Source organism: Candoia aspera, chromosome 2, assembly GCF_035149785.1.
Source record: "Candoia aspera isolate rCanAsp1 chromosome 2, rCanAsp1.hap2, whole genome shotgun sequence".
Lineage (NCBI taxonomy): Eukaryota > Metazoa > Chordata > Lepidosauria > Squamata > Boidae > Candoia > Candoia aspera.
The window spans coordinates 78,228,694-78,246,310 of record NC_086154.1 but is presented as its reverse complement, the minus strand read 5'-3'; the positions used below and the strand labels follow the sequence as shown (position 1 = coordinate 78,246,310).

The 17,617-nt window shown below is 35.9% G+C and overlaps 1 protein-coding gene across 1 annotated transcript in view; it reads left to right on the top strand.

Moving 5' to 3' along the window:
* The window catches only part of DDX46 (DEAD-box helicase 46), a 32,655-nt gene extending 17,739 nt beyond the window's left edge, over window positions 1-14,916 (top strand). The window contains exons 18-24 of the mRNA XM_063292300.1: window positions 802-939; window positions 2,184-2,333; window positions 2,755-2,955; window positions 8,023-8,241; window positions 8,989-9,133; window positions 13,304-13,377; window positions 14,607-14,916. Coding sequence (XP_063148370.1) covers window positions 802-939; window positions 2,184-2,333; window positions 2,755-2,955; window positions 8,023-8,241; window positions 8,989-9,133; window positions 13,304-13,377; window positions 14,607-14,654 — 975 coding nt within the window. The 3' untranslated portion in view covers window positions 14,655-14,916. The remainder of the gene's footprint in view (window positions 1-801; window positions 940-2,183; window positions 2,334-2,754; window positions 2,956-8,022; window positions 8,242-8,988; window positions 9,134-13,303; window positions 13,378-14,606) is intronic.
* Window positions 14,917-17,617: the final 2,701 nt, after the last annotated feature.

The window sequence follows — 17,617 nt, the reverse complement described above, 5'->3', positions numbered from 1 at the left end:
TGGTTTACATCTAGTTTCCCATTTTGAAATTCATACATTTTCTGAGCAACAATTTGCTCTAAAGTTGTTTTTCTTATAATAAAAATGTGCTCATTTCCAACTAAACAGAGCAGTGGTGGACAATCTGAAGCCCTCAGGCCTTGTGTGATCCTGGGTTTAATTTCTTAAGCCCTTGGCCTAACTTTATTGACTCAGTGATCTGTTCCTTTTGTTTTCAAATACATAGCAATTTTGTGATTTAAGCCAAAGTTCAGGTTTCTTTTTAAATCAAGGTTTTTAAAGAAAAAATAAAAGTAAGATTAGAAATATATGAAATCCTACTATTTAAAACTAAAAATATTTAATCATTTCTGGAATATTTCCTAATACTTTAGAAATCAATGGCTTGTTTTCATTGATTTGTATGAATTTGCCACAATATTAGACTCAAGATCTTATATTATGATTGCTTTTTTTCTTATTTTGATGGTATAAATTTAGTTCTTTTAAAACCATGAATTAAATTCTGCACAGCTTTCACAGCTCTCTTAAAATTGAATTGATCTCACTTGCTGGCTGTGCAAAAATATGAAAATATAACTGTTATTAAAATTGACCAGTGATCTCTGACTGAGTGCCCCATAAGGTATAGGTTGTTGTGGATCTGTTCCTTTGAAGGTAGAGAAAGATAACTGATTTTGAAGAAGGAAATCAGACTTTGCAAATTCATCCCAGCATAGTGGAAACTTCACAAAAAGAAAAATAAGTTGAAGTCAATGAACTTTCAGCTCCATTAGGTTGATAATTAATATTTTGTTACAGGGTTATGCATATACTTTCATAACTGAAGATCAAGCACGGTATGCTGGTGATATAATTAAAGCTTTGGAGTTGTCAGGTACTGTAGTTCCTCCTGAGCTAGAGAAACTTTGGAATGACTTCAGAGATCAGCAGAAAGCTGTAAGTAACCCATCTTATAGTTGTTGTTGGTTTCAGATTACATACTTAAATTCTGATTATGTTTATGTGTGCAGGGAACAGTTCTTAAACAGAACAGTGGGGTGCTTTGGAGGCCCAGTTTATACCTTTTCTAATTAATTGAAGGAACCCTTTTGTAAGCAGAAAGTGTCTTCTGATTATGGATGGGCTGATCTACACATTGTGTTGGAATGGATTATGCTAGAACTGTGTGGGTTGGTGGTTTTTTTAAATTATTATTATTATTTCTAGGAAGTTTTCTTCATATGGGAGCTCCCAAAAATGGCAGCTCCACTCATAACTTGAATTGGTCCATTGTACCAGTTCATTCTTCCATATGGATAGATTAGACTTCAGTTTGTAAATCTTAAATCATTGTACATCATGCACTTCTTTTAGTGTTACCAGCTGGCTTCTCACTCTTCCCTGTGCTGTCTCTCTGTTCTCCTGATCTGGTCTTGAGAAGGTGCTGTAGTCCTTCAGAACAGATTTGAAGAGTACATGCCAGGAATAATGGCGAGGATGAATTTGTTCAACTAGTATATGCTATTCTTTCAGCAGGTGACCACCATTAGATACAACCCAGTGATGGTTAAATTTTTGAACATACTTATCTCTTAAAATTCCAGTTTTAAATGTGCTATCTAATTTTTTATGTGGCTACTAAATTATCACATTTGTATATCTATTTAGTAGCTGGTCTTCAGGAGATTAATACTGAGGTATTGATCAGGTTTTTTCAGATGTTTCACCCCATGCCCCAGCTGCTGGGAGATTGTTGGGAATCTATCACACAGGCACCTGATCCAAACCACATGCAACAAGCAGATGAGGTGAACCAATCAAATGCCCAACAACCAATTAATCAGTAGCTCCCAGGAAACCTCCAGTCACTAACCTACCCCCTGAGTTCATATCTTACACAGTCTACAAATACTGCAAGGCAACCCTTGCTTCTGAGGAAGATTCTCTGGGATGCAGTGCAAAACTTTGGCAGAAAACCTGATCATTCCTTCAGTGTTGATCTCCTGAAACCAAAAGAAACCGACTACTAATTATGTACAGCCAACCTGGGCTCTCTCTCATCCAAGATACCACATTTTTCTAAAATGGCACATTAGAATACCTCACATGGTAAATTTTAAAACCTTTTAAAAATTTAAAACCCAAGAAATTTTTAGAACATTTGTATGTATTGGGACTGATTTTTGAATATGCATATTTAGGAGGGGAAAACAATAAAAAAGAGTAGTGGCTTTTCTGGTAAAGGATTCAAGTTTGATGAAACAGAAGAAGCTTTGGCTAATGAGCGGAAGAAGTTACAGAAAGCTGCACTTGGCTTGCAGGATTCAGATGATGAAGATACAGCAGTTGACGTAAGTATTTAAAATTTCTTTTACATAGGGATTTCATATGTAAAATATGCTGACATAGAAAAAAAAACTTGTTTTCCTGTCATCTGGCTGATTTTATGGAAATTTCTTATATTGGAGTACATTTGTAAGCCCAATTTCTTTTTAATTTACACTCAAATATTATTTTGGTGTTTATATCTGTCTATCATTTTCAGAATTAGTGAGATACCTAATGTTATAAAAATGAAGCACAATGTTTTTTCTACTTTTCTACGTTGGATTTTTTTTGGGGGGGGCAATTTTTAATTTTGATGATTTTTCAGGATAGTGATTGAAAAAAAAATCGGTTGCTTGGATATCCAAATCATTAGCATGCTGCTTCTTATCATTTGTTATGTATTACCCTAAGAACAAATTTACTTCGAGTTTTCTTTTTTATTAGATTGATGAGCAGATTGAAAGCATGTTCAATTCAAAGAAAAGAGTGAAGGACATGGCATCATCTGGTGGTACATCTAATGTTCCTGCCCCAACAGCAGGAAATGCAGAAAAATTAGAAATTGCTAAGAGATTGGCATTGAGAATCAATGCCCAGAAGAATCTTGGAGCCGAGGCACAAGTATTGGTCTCTTTTCAGTTTAAGGTCACCCTCTTCTACAAAACAATTTTTTTAGCCTTATGTTTTGCTAAGTGTATATAGTACAATCTTCACTATCTGGACAACCCAACAGACATAAACATTAGCAGGAAAGAGGGATGAAACACGTTTATTTATTTCATTTTTTTAATTGTTGCAGTCGAATTAGTAACACAGTTTTAATTTGTATTTAGAAAAATATGAATTCAGACCATTGTAAATTATAATATAAATTATAAATTCTTCCTAACTGTACATGATACATGAAATTATCCAAAATAATTCAAAGTGCTTTGAATAACGTCTGTGTATGGAAGTGTTTGGTATAATAGCAAAACACCATCTCAGTAGTTGGGATGATAGCAGTATAGAAGCTAGAGTGCACTAGGCCTAGAGAGTATTCAAGAAACCTGCACATGGGAGGTCCAGATGACTGAAGTTTTACTATGTATATATTGGCAATGTTTGAAGTGCTGTTGATGTGATGGTTGAAGCAGAAATTCAAAATATAGTTGTGTCAGTAACAGAAAAAATACATCAGTCTAGACATTTTGGTGCTTTGCAAAGACATAAGAAAGATCTAATAAACATGATTTGATTGGCATTAATTATTTTTTGAAAGGGAAATGTTCTGATATAAAAAGAAACTGGAATGCTATTTCTGCATGAACATTTTTTGTAGATGGTTGTTTGCATGCTTAAGAACAACCACTGATAAATATGCATATAAGGATTTAGATTTGCAATTATATATAAGATACGTTGGTTTTGAAAAGTACTTGAAGCTATACCATTTTATTTTCTTAATTGGAGGAGTCGTTTGCTTTTGAACCAGGCCCATGCTGTGCAAATATGTCCATGTTATCTCTAGGATCAGCGGCCCTCTCCCTGCCCATTACAGAATCTATTTGTAGTCTTCCCATAAGTAGCTTGTGGCCTGAACCCACAGGGAGTTTCTTATATTGTGAATTGGTTTGGAAAAGTGCATATATGTGTGCCAAAGTAGATAAGAGATGGGCACTGATTTTTCTATGTTTTCAACATTTAAATGAAAACGGTACAAGTAGAGATCCTTTTAAAAAGCTAAACTTGATAAGATAGCACAGCTGTACATATTTATGCATGTGTCTCTCACTTTTGCATCACAAATGTAATGGATATAAAAAGGGTATGAGAAATTTTCAGCTGTCCTCTGCCTTGCATTGCTTCCCAGCTTCCTTAGCTTGTTACTTAAGGTTGTCCGTTCCCTCTGAAAGCAATCCTGGAAATCTCTTACCTTCCATAAATGTGTTCATCAAATACTTGTGGATATCAATACATATAAGAATGTATCTGTACACTTTGGCTAGATATTATTCCCCCACCCACCCCAATGATGGGGATAGGGCAAAAAGTGAAGTAATTAAATTCATGGTTACTGTGAAATTGCCTGTAAAGTAACAGACCCCATTTATACAATTAACTGATACTCCAATTAATTGATACATAGAGACTTTTACACAAAGATAAACATGAAAAAATATAGAAAATGAGATTAAGAAAGAAAAGATAGAAAGTGTAGAAAATAAAAAAGAAAAAGATATTTTAAAAAGTGTCTTTTGATCTTCCTTACAGCAGTTACAAACTTAATATCACTCCACCCCCTTTAAAATTACATGACATAGTTTACTTCTTCTCATATTCAACCCTTTTTAGTTGGATAATCCAGAAATCATCAACTAATTTCTGTCCATTTTCAGCAAAAAGTCCATAAATGATTTCTGATGATTTGTAAAAGTACGTATTATCCCTGATCAAACAAGTCAAACACGTTTTATATTTTCTCTTATGCAGTATTCTGGTATTACTAATCCTTAGCTTAGTGTTAAGGTGTTGTCGTATAACCTGGTTTCCTGACTTCTTCCTGACAAGTATATTTCTTTGTTCATTTCTTAACTTTTCATTTCTTGTGTCAATTCTATATACCTTGTCCATTTGTATTGCAGATTCTTCCAATTTTCTATTCATCTTTTTTTCCATATTTGCAAATCTTTCTTCCATTCTTCCTTAGATAAAATCAAATCTCTCTTAACAGATTCCATCAATAATACTGCCACTGCCGCTGTAGTATTCTTTTCAGATTTTTCCAACATCCTTTGTACAGTCTCTGAAATAATCCCTATTTGCTCTGTTGATGGTCCTTTCCTCCCTTCTTTCGTTGCTTTCCTAATATTAGCCATTTCTTTCCTTAAATTTGTAATCCAAAAGGGTAAAGCAACAAACATAAGAGAGACTTTTTTTTCTTAACTCTTTAGACCCATCCAGCTCTCTGTGATTCTATAGTCACATGGTCTTTCACAACTTTCCCTTATCTTTTTGTTTAAGAAAATCCATCAATCAGTCCTCTGAAAAAAGTTAAACAGTCCTATTTCCCACAGAGATATTTAATTTCTTTAATTAAGTCCGAAGTACTTTAAAATAAACAATATTCCAAATTTAACTAGTCTCTTAATCCATTTTAAATTTTCATAATTCAAATTCTTAGTAAGCTTTTTGCTTTCAGTTAATTTTAAATCCTTGTAATTATTTCTTTACATTTCACTTTGATCTTGTCCCACCTCGAAGGAACACTCACCAGGTGTTCTAGTTGCTCTGCTGTTTAGAAGATCTCTATAGCTGCCAAAATAATTATATTCTGAATGTGTGCTAGAAAGTGGGGTTTGGGTCAAGCCCAATGTCCTTAAGGCATGCTCTGACTGAAGCTGAGAGTTTGAAGTCTCTTCCTTGGCTCCCAGCGCTCTACTCGTGGTTTGCCTGCAGATTCTCTAGATGCTGCAGGTTTCCGCATGAGGAGCAGCCTTCTGGATCGCACGTGGGCAATCTCTTGGCTTCTCCTTGTCCAGAGAAGCTCCGCTGGTCCAGGCTCACTGCCCCATCACCAGTCTTCATTCATCAAGATGCGTCAGTTCACCATTTTCCCCACCTGGAAGTCCCAATTAATTGATACGTATAGACGTGCAAACCATTCTCACACAGGCAGCTTTCTCATGCATGTACACATACACATGCACCTATACAAACCCATAAGATACACTTACAGAAGTCTGGTTTCAGCAAGCATAATCTTATGCATGTGTACCTATTGCTGCTTTCAGATGAGTAAGAGACCCACTATGGCATATGGTTATGGACTAGGACCGGGGAGGTTTAGTTTAAGTCCATCCTCAGCCATGGAAGCTGAATATGTGAATTTCAGCCAATCATTTTCTCAGCCAAACCTATCTCACTGAGTTGCTGTTGTGGAAGAAAAGTGGAAGAGGGTGTGCTCTGTACTCTGCCTTGCGTTCCTGAAGGAAATGCAGCATATACAGTTTGTGTGTATGTGTCTGTGTTTGTGTATGTACACGCACACAGCTGCTATGTTGGAGATTAATCTATTTAGCCCTGTTTACTAGATGTAAGCTAGGGGGGAAGTTAAGGAAGGGATCCTTGGGGTCTTGAGCTGGTTTTTTTTTTTTCCTTTCTGTTTGTGAAAAGAAAATGGGTAGATAAAGGCCTTTGTGCAGGGCCCTCTGTCTGCTTCCTTATTTATTATAGAGTAAGTTGTCATGTGAATAAATCATATTAAATTCAGTGGATCTTACTCCTGGTAAGTGTACTTAGGATACCATTCAGTTAAGTGGCCTCATTCTTCTCTTGTCCCCCTCCATACATATGGTGAACGTCTGCAGTAGTAAGCCTCTTTATGCTTGGATACTACCTGGTGATCAGGGATCCTGATTTTTCAGAGTATTTATTCATGTGGAGAACTTCCATGGAAGTGTAAGACTTCACAGGCAAAAGGCAAAAAGAGGGCAGTGCGAGGGTGCTTCCTTCCATATCCTTTGAAGAGACCTTAGGGTCTTCTCTCTGTCTCCTCCCTGTTTTAGCCATCTTCTTTCATTATTTGCAGTTCTCACCAATTTGCTCACTTTCATCACTGTCTTCCTTTGTTATTCAGAAGATACGAGAGTCCTCTCTGCTCCCCCCAAAGTCACTGGTAATTATTTGGAGGAAAAGCTTAATCTTTTCTTTCGGGTCCTAGTCAGGTTGAGTTTGGGCCTTTCATTGGAGCTATCTAGTTGACCATGTAAATCGAGCAGCGCCTGCAGTGTTCCCCCTGTTTGATTCTGCCCAGCCCTGAGCACATGTGCTGTTTCCTAAATTGTACATTTCTGGTGGCCCTGTAACTGATTTGTTATGTGTGTTGTGCTGTGCCTGTTTTTTCTTCCCTGAAAAAAAATGCTAATTTGAATGCTGAAGTTATCTGAAGCCCTCTTTAGATAATTTCTAGAGGGATGGCAATGTTGTCTGTAACAGCAGAAACAACAAAGACTCTTACAGCACTGTAAAGGCTAACAAATTTATTTTAGTGAAGTAGATCTAATTATGCCAGAATAAATTGGTTCGTCTCTAAGGTATTACAAGACCTGTTCTTGTTTATACAACTGGTAATTTATTTATAATAAACCCTTGTTTCATCTCTGTTTTCCCATGTATTTGGAGACTGGGAAGGGAGATAATTGGAGCAGAAATAAGAGTTGGCAATTGTTGGTACAAAAAAAGTTATATGAAAAGCTCTGAATTCAGTTTTTTTTTTTTTTTTAATTTGAAAATATCTTTGTGGGTATAAGGGAAGGGAGGCAGTTGATTTTTTCCAATTCCCCCTTCTCCTTACATCTTCCTTCTCTGTACCAGACAGCATGGGAAATGATGCTGTGGCTGCAGTATGAAGCAGCAATCTGCTTTCTCTTCCTGTTCTGCCAGCATTGATAGATCAGTGACTCAAGCTTCACATTTTAAAACCACAGTGATCTTTGAATAATTAAGAGACTGAAACACTGTGAAGGCCTTTATTTGTGCAAGCAAAGTGGTCGTTTTAGCATCCTCTTAGGTAGTATCTATGTTCAACTTTGCTTAATTGACAAGCTTTTCATTTCTCATTTGTTCAATTGGTTTATACATTTTTATCAAAACCTTAATATATTAAATTGCACAGTGGTATGTTTCTGAAATTAGTTCTTGTTGTTTTTTATTTTAAATACCTTATTTCAGGATGTGATGCAGCAAGCTACAAACGCTATCCTGAGGGGTGGCACAATTCAGGCTCCAACAGTTTCTGCAAAAACTATTGCGGAGCAACTAGCTGAGAAGATCAATGCCAAGCTTAATTATGTGCCCATAGAAAAACAAGAAGAGGAGAAACAGGAGGGGGGACAAAATGAATCTTTTAAGAGATATGAGGAAGAACTGGAGATCAATGATTTCCCTCAGGCAAGTATTACTTTTCTCAACTTCATTTAAATTGCATAGGTTTTTAATGGCTATAACTTGTTGTTGTTGTTGTTGTTGTTATGTTTATTTGCTCCTATGTAACTTTCTTCCCGAGTACATTTCATGTTAACTCAAGAGTATTTGTAACAAAATAGAAGAGGGAAACTTTGCCACTGAACCACATAATCTTGGACTTCAGTGGGATGTTTTTTTCTGTTGTGTTTCTGTTGCTTGTTTTATTTGTATAATTTGGCTGCAGATTTAGTTTTTAAAGAATGTTAATTATCACATTGTATTTTTAAAGCTTAGTATCAAAATAAAAATTCTCTCTGCCATTAGTAAATGAAATCCACAAAATCCTGTGAGGGAAATTTCATTCTTTGAATTGAGAATGAAACTATAAAATAAGTAATCTGATAATGTAATAATGTACTAGTACAGAATATATAATGCATTCAGTACAGAATTGGTACTGATAATGCTCTGGTACAGAAAGAAATGCTAAACTTTTTAAAGTGAGCTCAAATAGTATTTCTGGAAAGAGAGATAAATTTATTAAATCAAGCTTTCTTCACAGTTTTTATAAAACGCTATGCAGATGCATCTTAATTTTTCCCCAGTGAACAGAACCTAAATATGTAGATACCATTTTGAGTATCTGATAACTCTCTCATGCACCTTTTGTGAGTTCATCTTATTTAGAATTTCACTTGGCATTTTCCCATTTTTTACCACTTTCTTTTGCAGACTGCTAGATGGAAAGTAACCTCAAAGGAAGCACTGCACAGAATAAGTGAATATTCTGAAGCTGCCATTACAATCAGAGGAACCTATTTTCCTCCAGGCAAAGAGCCCAAGGAGGGGGAAAGAAAAATTTACTTGGCTATTGAGAGTGAGTATGACTAATGCCTTATCGTAAGTAGTCTGAGAATACCATTTATTTATTAAGCTAACAAAAGTCAAGTGGATTTGTTTCTTAGAAAATAATTACTAGTGGAGGGTGCTCAGACACATTTCTGGATGCTTCTATAAAATAAAGTTATCTCATCTTTTTCTAGAAGAGTCTAAAGCAGCATCAGATGATGTATGCTGTTGATCTCAGTGGCATGGAGAAAATGTATAGTATTTTTTTTTATAACTTACATCAATTATGGCACCAACCAGTGCTTGGGAAAGGGTTTGAGGTGTGGAAAGCTTACAACTGAGCACTGCTTTGCGTATTTCCTGATTCACATGATGAGTAAGCTGGTATTGGGAACAGTGTTTGGGTTAAGTGCCATCCCCACCAGCAGAAGGTCCACTGCTAACCAGAACCTTAAAACTGTTGCTATGAAGAATGGAAACCAGCAAGTTGAATGGAATAAACAGTAATAGCTTTCCTTTGCAATCATGCCCCCAGACTCCATTTTCCTACTGGTTAATCTCTTGGTGATTCAGTTTGGTCTGTTAAAGAAAAGTACAGGGAGTGCAGAGACACTAGAGAAACAGAGAAAGTCACAAAGACAGTGACAGTTTTACATTCCAGCGGAACAAGCTTGCACTTTTGACTACAAGAGAGCTAATTCTGTTTTGTCAGTTTTGTTTCAGTTCAGTCCAGCTGAGCAAACCAAAGAATAGCAGCAGGGTGTTTGGTTTGTTTGTTTGTTTTTCTTCATTCTTGGCACTGGCTAAGTTTGCTGCCTGATGAGGAACCAGTACTTTACACAGTGATTAATATTTTCTCAATTGTTCCAGCTAAGGATAGAAAAAGATCATAGGGGTCCTCCTCTCCTTTCCGTGCCCCAAACATACCTATAAATATATTCCAGCCCTGTATGCCCAATTGCTGAAATAGTGCATGGCACTTTACTCAGCAGCTGCCCTTTTCGTTTTCCTATACCAGCCAAGTTGCATTGCACTGCTAGAGTCTTAGGGAGCAGTACAGAACTTTTCCCAATCCTATTGAAAGATAACCGAATCAGGCCTCTTGCATGGGAGGCAGCTAGGGATTCAGCTGTCTATTTTGGTAGCAACTTGTTTCTGTCTAGAGTTTACTTTTCTCTGACTCCAGTGGTATCTTAGTAACAGATTGTTTTATTGCTAGTTTTGAACACAAAGAGGATGTGCAGGTTTACTCTGTCTTGGTGTCATGAAACCAATGATAACTTTTAATTTATCATTGAATAAGAGTATTTTGTCAGTTACTTTCTGGTTATTTTTCCTCTTTTGTGTAAATTGTAAGAGTCAGAACAAATGGAGGAAAGGGGATATTTCTTACTTTTTCCTTGCTGCACTCTTGTAATGGTTATTTATGTTCAGGTATGAGTCTGATATAGGGACGCGGTGGCGCTGCGGGTTAAACCGCTGAGCTGTCGATCGGAAGGTCGGCGGTTCGAAACCGCGCGGCGGGGTGAGCTCCCGTTGCTCGTCCCAGCTTCTGCACACCAAGCAGTTCGAAAACATGCAAATGTGAGTAGATTAATTGGTACCGCTTCGGCGGGAAGGTAACGGCGTTCCGTGAGTCATGCTGGCCACATGACCCGGAAGTGTCCTATGGACAACGCCGGCTCCAAGGCTTTGAAACGGAGATGAGCACCGCCCCCTAGAGTCGGACACGACTGGACTTTACGTCAAGGGAAACCTTTACCTTTACCTATGAGTCTGATACAGGCAGAATAAATAACCAGAGGCCACTGAACTCAATGAACCCTTAAGCAGAATAGGATTGGGCTGTAAATACTGCATAGGACCAAGAACCTGAACTTACTGCACCGGGGGCAATCTTTTTTGTGCTCATAAGCCACACTTAGTATTTTTTAGGTCATATAATTTTTATTTTGAAAGTTATATGGAATTGTTACGTTAATCTGTTTGATTTAGTGCTTTATTTTTATGTTTGTTTTATTGTAAACTGCCTGGAGTCATTTTGGAATAGAGTAGTATAGAAATAATGTAATAAATAAACAGTGGAAACAGCTGTTTGGGGAGAAATTTGGGGAATTTTACACACAAACACACACATGCATAATTTGTCTATTTTAGAGTATGGACTACAGTATTCATGTATTTCTTACCTTCAAATGCAACTTGTCAATATTTTTCGTTACCATGATTTGATAGAATATCAACATTTAAAATGACCATTCAGTATAAATAAAAGCATGATAGAGGTTTAGGTATATAATATTTGAAGCATTATTTTGATGCCTTTCAAGAAAGACAGCTCCTAGCATTAATTCAGATATTGTCCAGTGGCTGCAGATTGAATTAGCATTGAGCTCCCTCTTCCCTCTTTAGAATGATTCCATTTCTGCCTGCCACTAAGAAATTAACATCTACAATCTCAAAAGTATTCTTAAGACTTGCTTTAAATGTTTGGAGAAAGGACAGACAATCTTTGGCTCCTGGCTTTTCTCCTCTTCTCTCGTTTTTCAATCAGAATAAATTTATTCAATAAAAGGAACAGGAAGACAGAATATTTTATGGAATGAGAGAGGTGATTATTGATGGATAACCTGTGACTACTGGATATATTTTTCAAAAGGATTGGTTACAATTTCTGATTTGGTTTCAAAGGAGTTGTGTTCAATCATTCTTTCTTAAATTTGTCTAGCTCTCATCAATTAAGAACATTAGCAGTATTTGAAGAATGGTGTACAGCTATTTCCTTTAAAATCAATTGAATCTTGTCAGTAAAACACTTAATTAAGCACCATAGGTTATTTCAAAAATCTTTAAAATTCTGGGAAAATAGCTTGTAATCTGAAGATGAATTTCATTGGAGTTCTTTTATGTCATAGTATCCCTTTGAAATCTTTTCTAGTATATCATAAAGAACTGAAAATATTTGTAATCCATAGATAAATTATGTACCTCTAAAATTATACTTTGTAAATTACAACCTTGCTGAGTCATGGTGGCAGGGTATAAGCAAATTGGCATCTATTTTCCTCTTTGGAATACCTGATCAGTCAATCATTTGGCTGAAAGTTTTTTTAAAAAAATGTTTTAACAATTCTGCAATTGATTATTGTCTGTATGCATTTCATGACACATATAAATTGATACACCACAAGTAATTTAAAGAACAGAAATTTATTTATTCAACAGCCCTGTGTCAGACATAAAGGGGAAAGAAGCTAAAAAAAAAAAAGAAAATACCAACATTATAACTTGACAAATGTCATTCATACTAAGAGACAAGCAAAAAGATACTGGAATGTAGATCCTTATAACACTTTATCTATCCATCACCAGTCCTCCATAAAATAATTATCTGAGTTAATGGTTTTGGTTAATGCTTGTATATATGAAAAAAGAAAAGTATTTAATAATGTCCCACTGTACCAGTAACAATAAAACAGATTAGAATATAAATGAAATAACCTTTCAGGTTACTGCCCTAGGTAATACGAGCAATAAATTTTGCTTGCTTGCTTGCTTGCTTTCCTTTTTTTTATTATTATTATTATTATTATTATTATTATTATTATTATTATTATTATTATTAAATTTTGCCGCTGTCCATCTCTCCCCAAAGGGGGGACTCTCTGTTTGATGGACTAAGAGCTAGGGCTATGCTCTCTTCGAAAGTGATTTGAAACAAGTGCTTGAATGAGATTCTGTGCACACCAGAACACCATCTTTCTGCTCTTAAAGGAGTCTGAACTTTTTCAGGCTTCCATGTGAGGGGAGTTTGAAAAAAAGCTGCCAGAGTTTCATGGCATTAGTGAATGTGCTCATTAAAGTTAGGGAGACTTTTAAAGCAGCATAAGGAACTTGATACAACTGTTGCTTTAAATCTATGATTTATACTTATTTAAATCAGTCTGTCCTGATTCAAAAGAACTTTTGATTATTTTATTTATTTATCTATTTGCATGCTTGTTTACACAATTTTTAGGCTGCCCAACTCCCAACAACTCTGGGCTGGTATTATGAGATAGTACAAAATGATACTAATCAGTTTTAAAGTACAGATTTAACATGCAATTTCTGGATTATTTAAAAATTTTAAAGACCACTCTGCTATGCTGATGATAATTAAATGTTTTATTGGGGGGGTGTTGCTTTGCATTTTCAGGCGCCAATGAATTGGCTGTTCAGAAAGCAAAGGCAGAAATCACTAGGCTTATCAAAGAAGAGCTTATCCGATTGGTAGGTAAAATATTCTTTCATAATTTCTGTATGAAATGTCAAAAAAGCAGCCTCCATATTTACCAGCTCCCAGTGATTATATGCTCCAATACTAATTTTGCGGGGCCTGCACTGGCTGCTTCATGGCTTGACACCTGGGTACCTACACGGCCATCTGTTCCAAACCGAATCAGCCTCACCTGTAAAGTTTTGTAAGGAATAGCTGCTGGAACAGCTGCTTCTGCGCTTCCAGGGGGTGAAGGAGGTTGAGGTGAGAAGATACTGTCTTTCTGTGGTGATGCTGTCACTTTGGAATGACGTCTCCTTGGAGAGCCCCCTCCCTGCTGGTTTTCAGGAAATTATTGAAAACTGAATTACTTCAGAGAGCATTCTTTTGATTTAACACATTGCACCATTTTTATTGAATTTTTGATGACATAATAACATAAATCCACCGTAGCATCTTAAACTTATTTAATGCTGCAAATCCCAAAGTCCTGGAGTAATGAATTTCTACTTTATAATTCATATTAGCCACTATTAGCAGCAGCATATCAAGAGAATTTTGCTATAGGATACCTATTTTAAAACAAACATGTTTTTCTATAGGTAAAATTTTTAGAATTATAATACATTTTCTTGTAAAAGAGCAATTTTCTTTCTGTATATATTTCTTTTCAGTAAAATTATTTATGCTTGTTTTAATTGTTGTAATAGTTATTTCTAATTCACATGAACAGTATTATTTTTGAGGAGTCATTATTTATCCAGTGATAAATCAAATAGCTTTAACAGAGTTAAATGCTTATTGAACTTTCCTTTATATACCTTCTGTCATAAGACTGCAGTCCCACTTAGCTGCATTTCAAAGGATTCAATCCAGAACTGTCTCTTCAAACAGAAGGCTCCTTCTGATGGCAGAGGGATGTTCTGTATTGGAAGACAATGGCAATTTTTTTCTAGTTTATTCTTGCTTCTGCAGCATTCCTCATGCCCAAATGCTAGCTCACACAATGGTTTAAAGACTTTTTGCCATTTAGCATGAGTTTTCAAGAGTATTGAGAAGAATTAATGAAAGCTGCATCCCCTGCTCTGCCTCAGATTAATCTAATTTGTAGAGGTCTGTTCTGTGCAACTCAGAATTAAACACATGGTTTTTGTTGCTTTTTATAGTCAGATTGACTTACTGTTGTCTTAATCATTATCAATTGCATCTTTGATTAACAACATGCTCATTTGTTCTCTTGCAGCAAAATTCATACCAACCAACCAACAAAGGAAGATACAAAGTTTTATAATTATTGGGAGCAACTCTCTCTACCAGTTTCTCATTTGTGAAACATTTTTGTTTACCTTTGTTGTTTACTGCTTATTTGTACATTACTTTTTAAAAATACTGTAATTTGATTAAAGATCAAGATCAAAATTCTTTTGGTGGGGGATTGTTTTCTGCATATAGAACCACAATTTCTGATGGGCATAATTAAACTTGTTTCGTTTGTATTGTTTCCATTTTCAACTTAACTGAATAAAGCCAGTTAGTAATCTTCCTGAAAAGTATATAGTACAATCTCAGTTTGAAGTATTTCAGGCAGGAATGGGATGTTACAGCTCTTTCTCGCTCACCTTTTTGGAAAAGAAAAATTATTTAAAACTAAGAGTAAAATTTCCTCTGTTGTGTGTTAGGGGAAAAAATTTCCTCCTTTCCTCTACTTGCTGGTGATATTAAGAACCTTAGGATCTTCTAGAATGTCACCTCAAAAAAGAGGTGGCATGTTGCTGATGGGTAATAGCAACACATTTGAGAAGTCATTAATACAAATGTATATTTAATTAATGGAAATATTGTACTTCTGTAACATGAGAAGTCTTTTTTGACAGAGAAGTATAGATTTAATCTAGCTCACTGCATACTGTAGATGGGGGTGGTTTATTTTTCCAGATTTTTTTTCATTATTACATACAAATAATTACTCAAGAGCTTTCAGCATTGGTGGCTTTTATCTTGGGAGACAGCAGCCTATTTGAGGATCACATTTGATTTTGTAGTGCCTAACTATCCTTGGTTCCCATATAAATTTTTAAGGGAGATACTTAATACTTTAATTTTAGTATTACTCTATCATTGGAAGTATCAGTAAGCATGTAATAGCAGTGATGGTAGGAAAGTTGTCCAGTTGGGAAATGTCCTATGGAAAAGTGTGATCCTCTGGGCAAAAGCCAGTTTTACAGTGTAAAATATGAACAGAGCTCTAAATCTAAAAACATACAGAGCATTCCCATAGAATTGGAAGAAAAGGGGAATCTGTGGCAATGGGGAGGGAATTACTGGTATAGGACTTGCCAGTTCCTAAACCTGCTTGCCTCACATCATCCAGAAGAAAAATGGGAGGATTAATATTATGTATTCATTTATTCACCAGCTTTTTAAAACTTCCCTTCCTTTGCATTTTAATGGAAGGAAAAATATGTATGTCAGTTCTAGGACTGTCCTAATTTTGTGCCCCATTCCAAGTGCTGGGGTGTCTGAGGAATTGAGGGGAGTTGCATCCAATGGATCTCAAACCATCTTTTTTGTCCCTATTACCTACAGGGCATTGCCAGTGTGGCAGCTTTTGCGGTAAAGTTTTCTGTTGCCAATCCAAGTGGATGGCCCTGGGACATCCTCTCTAAAATGTCAAAACACACACGCATATTTTTCAAAACATTCAATAGGTTGAGACTTGTTAACCATTTCACCTTTCCGTGTGGTACATTGTGGCTCTTCTATGCTTTTGTTTTAAATCTCTTAATTAATTTTGAAGGTACTATACTAGAAAGAGAAAAGAGGTGGGAGCACGATTTTGATTTGAAATAGTTTTCTGTTGGGAAGTTCTTAGAAAAGCCACGATGACACTTCATTATAGAAAGAGGGGTGGGGGGGAGAGAATTCTTACTATCTGTACAGGTGTGTTGCTGTGGTTTAGTCTCCCTTGGGGTAGGACCAGGGAGAAACAGATCAGCTGTGGAAGCTCACTGGGTGACCTTTCCTCCCTATCTGTCTCTCTCAACCTAACTTACTGCACAGGGTTATTTTTCCGGGGGGAAATTGGAAATGGGAGTGCTACGTATCCTGCCTTGAGCTCCTGGAGAAAAAGTTGAATATAAAGCTAACCAGTAAATACATTTTCAGTTTTAGAAGGATTGCAAGTCTTTGTTTAAAAAAAAAAATGTTTCACTATATACATGTTTTCTAACTGCCTCATTAAATAAAAGTGTGTATTTCTTTTCTGTATGTATTGAATAAGAAAACTTTTGTCCTGCTTACATGGCCATGGGCTACTGTAGTATTTATACATAACCATTTCATTAAAGAAGTACATTGGTTTGAAAAACCTTCAGTGATAAATGTATAAGCGCTGCAGGTTTAAAGTCTGTCCAGTTGTGTCTGTTCTGTTCTGCTCTGGTCCAGGGGAGATTCCAGTGAGATACAAGGAAGTATTTTTGCTAATTCTCCCTTTGTGCTTCAAGCCCACAAACCTCTTCGTCTCCAAATGTACTCCAGATTGGAGGAAACCTTGAAACAATATGGAAAGTTAAATGGGAGAAATTTGCAGAAAACATCTATCTGTTCATGGAAGTTTCCATTGAATTAAAAGTTGGGGGGGAGGGTTATAGCAGAGATTTATTTAGTCATTCTACTTAAATACTGCTAAAGTGAGTGCTAAATACAGACTCACAATGGTTTATAAAACAATTGGCTTAATTGGATACAACCCCCAATCTAGAAACCTTAAACCTTAAAAATGATATGAGTTATATTTTGTTTCTTCATCTGCCAGCAAGTTTGCTTTAATGCAAAACTATGATAGACTTCATTGACTCAATTGATTTAGCCTCTTTGAGCATTTTTTAAGTAGAAAAGTGGAATAAAATTATTTGAAATAAACATCAAAATGTGTGCTTAATGTGTTATATGCATATTTATGAGTGTGGTAAGAGCCACATCCAGTACAGAAATTTTATGTGCATAGTAAGGACAAGGGTTCTGCAGAAAGCTCTACTGAATAAGGGTGTGTAATTTTTTACATAAATTAAATCCCTAATTTGGAATCTTGTTTCTTTATGATGGCATTTTCTAATTAATCCCACATATACTGTATATCCTTTTCCTTCCAGTCCCTTTCCCTGCTGTGTTTGCTGAAGATTGTAACTCAAGACCTTTGTTAAGTTATGTAAAGTGCCTAGACTTAGAAGATTCTGTAGATCTATTTGAATGTGT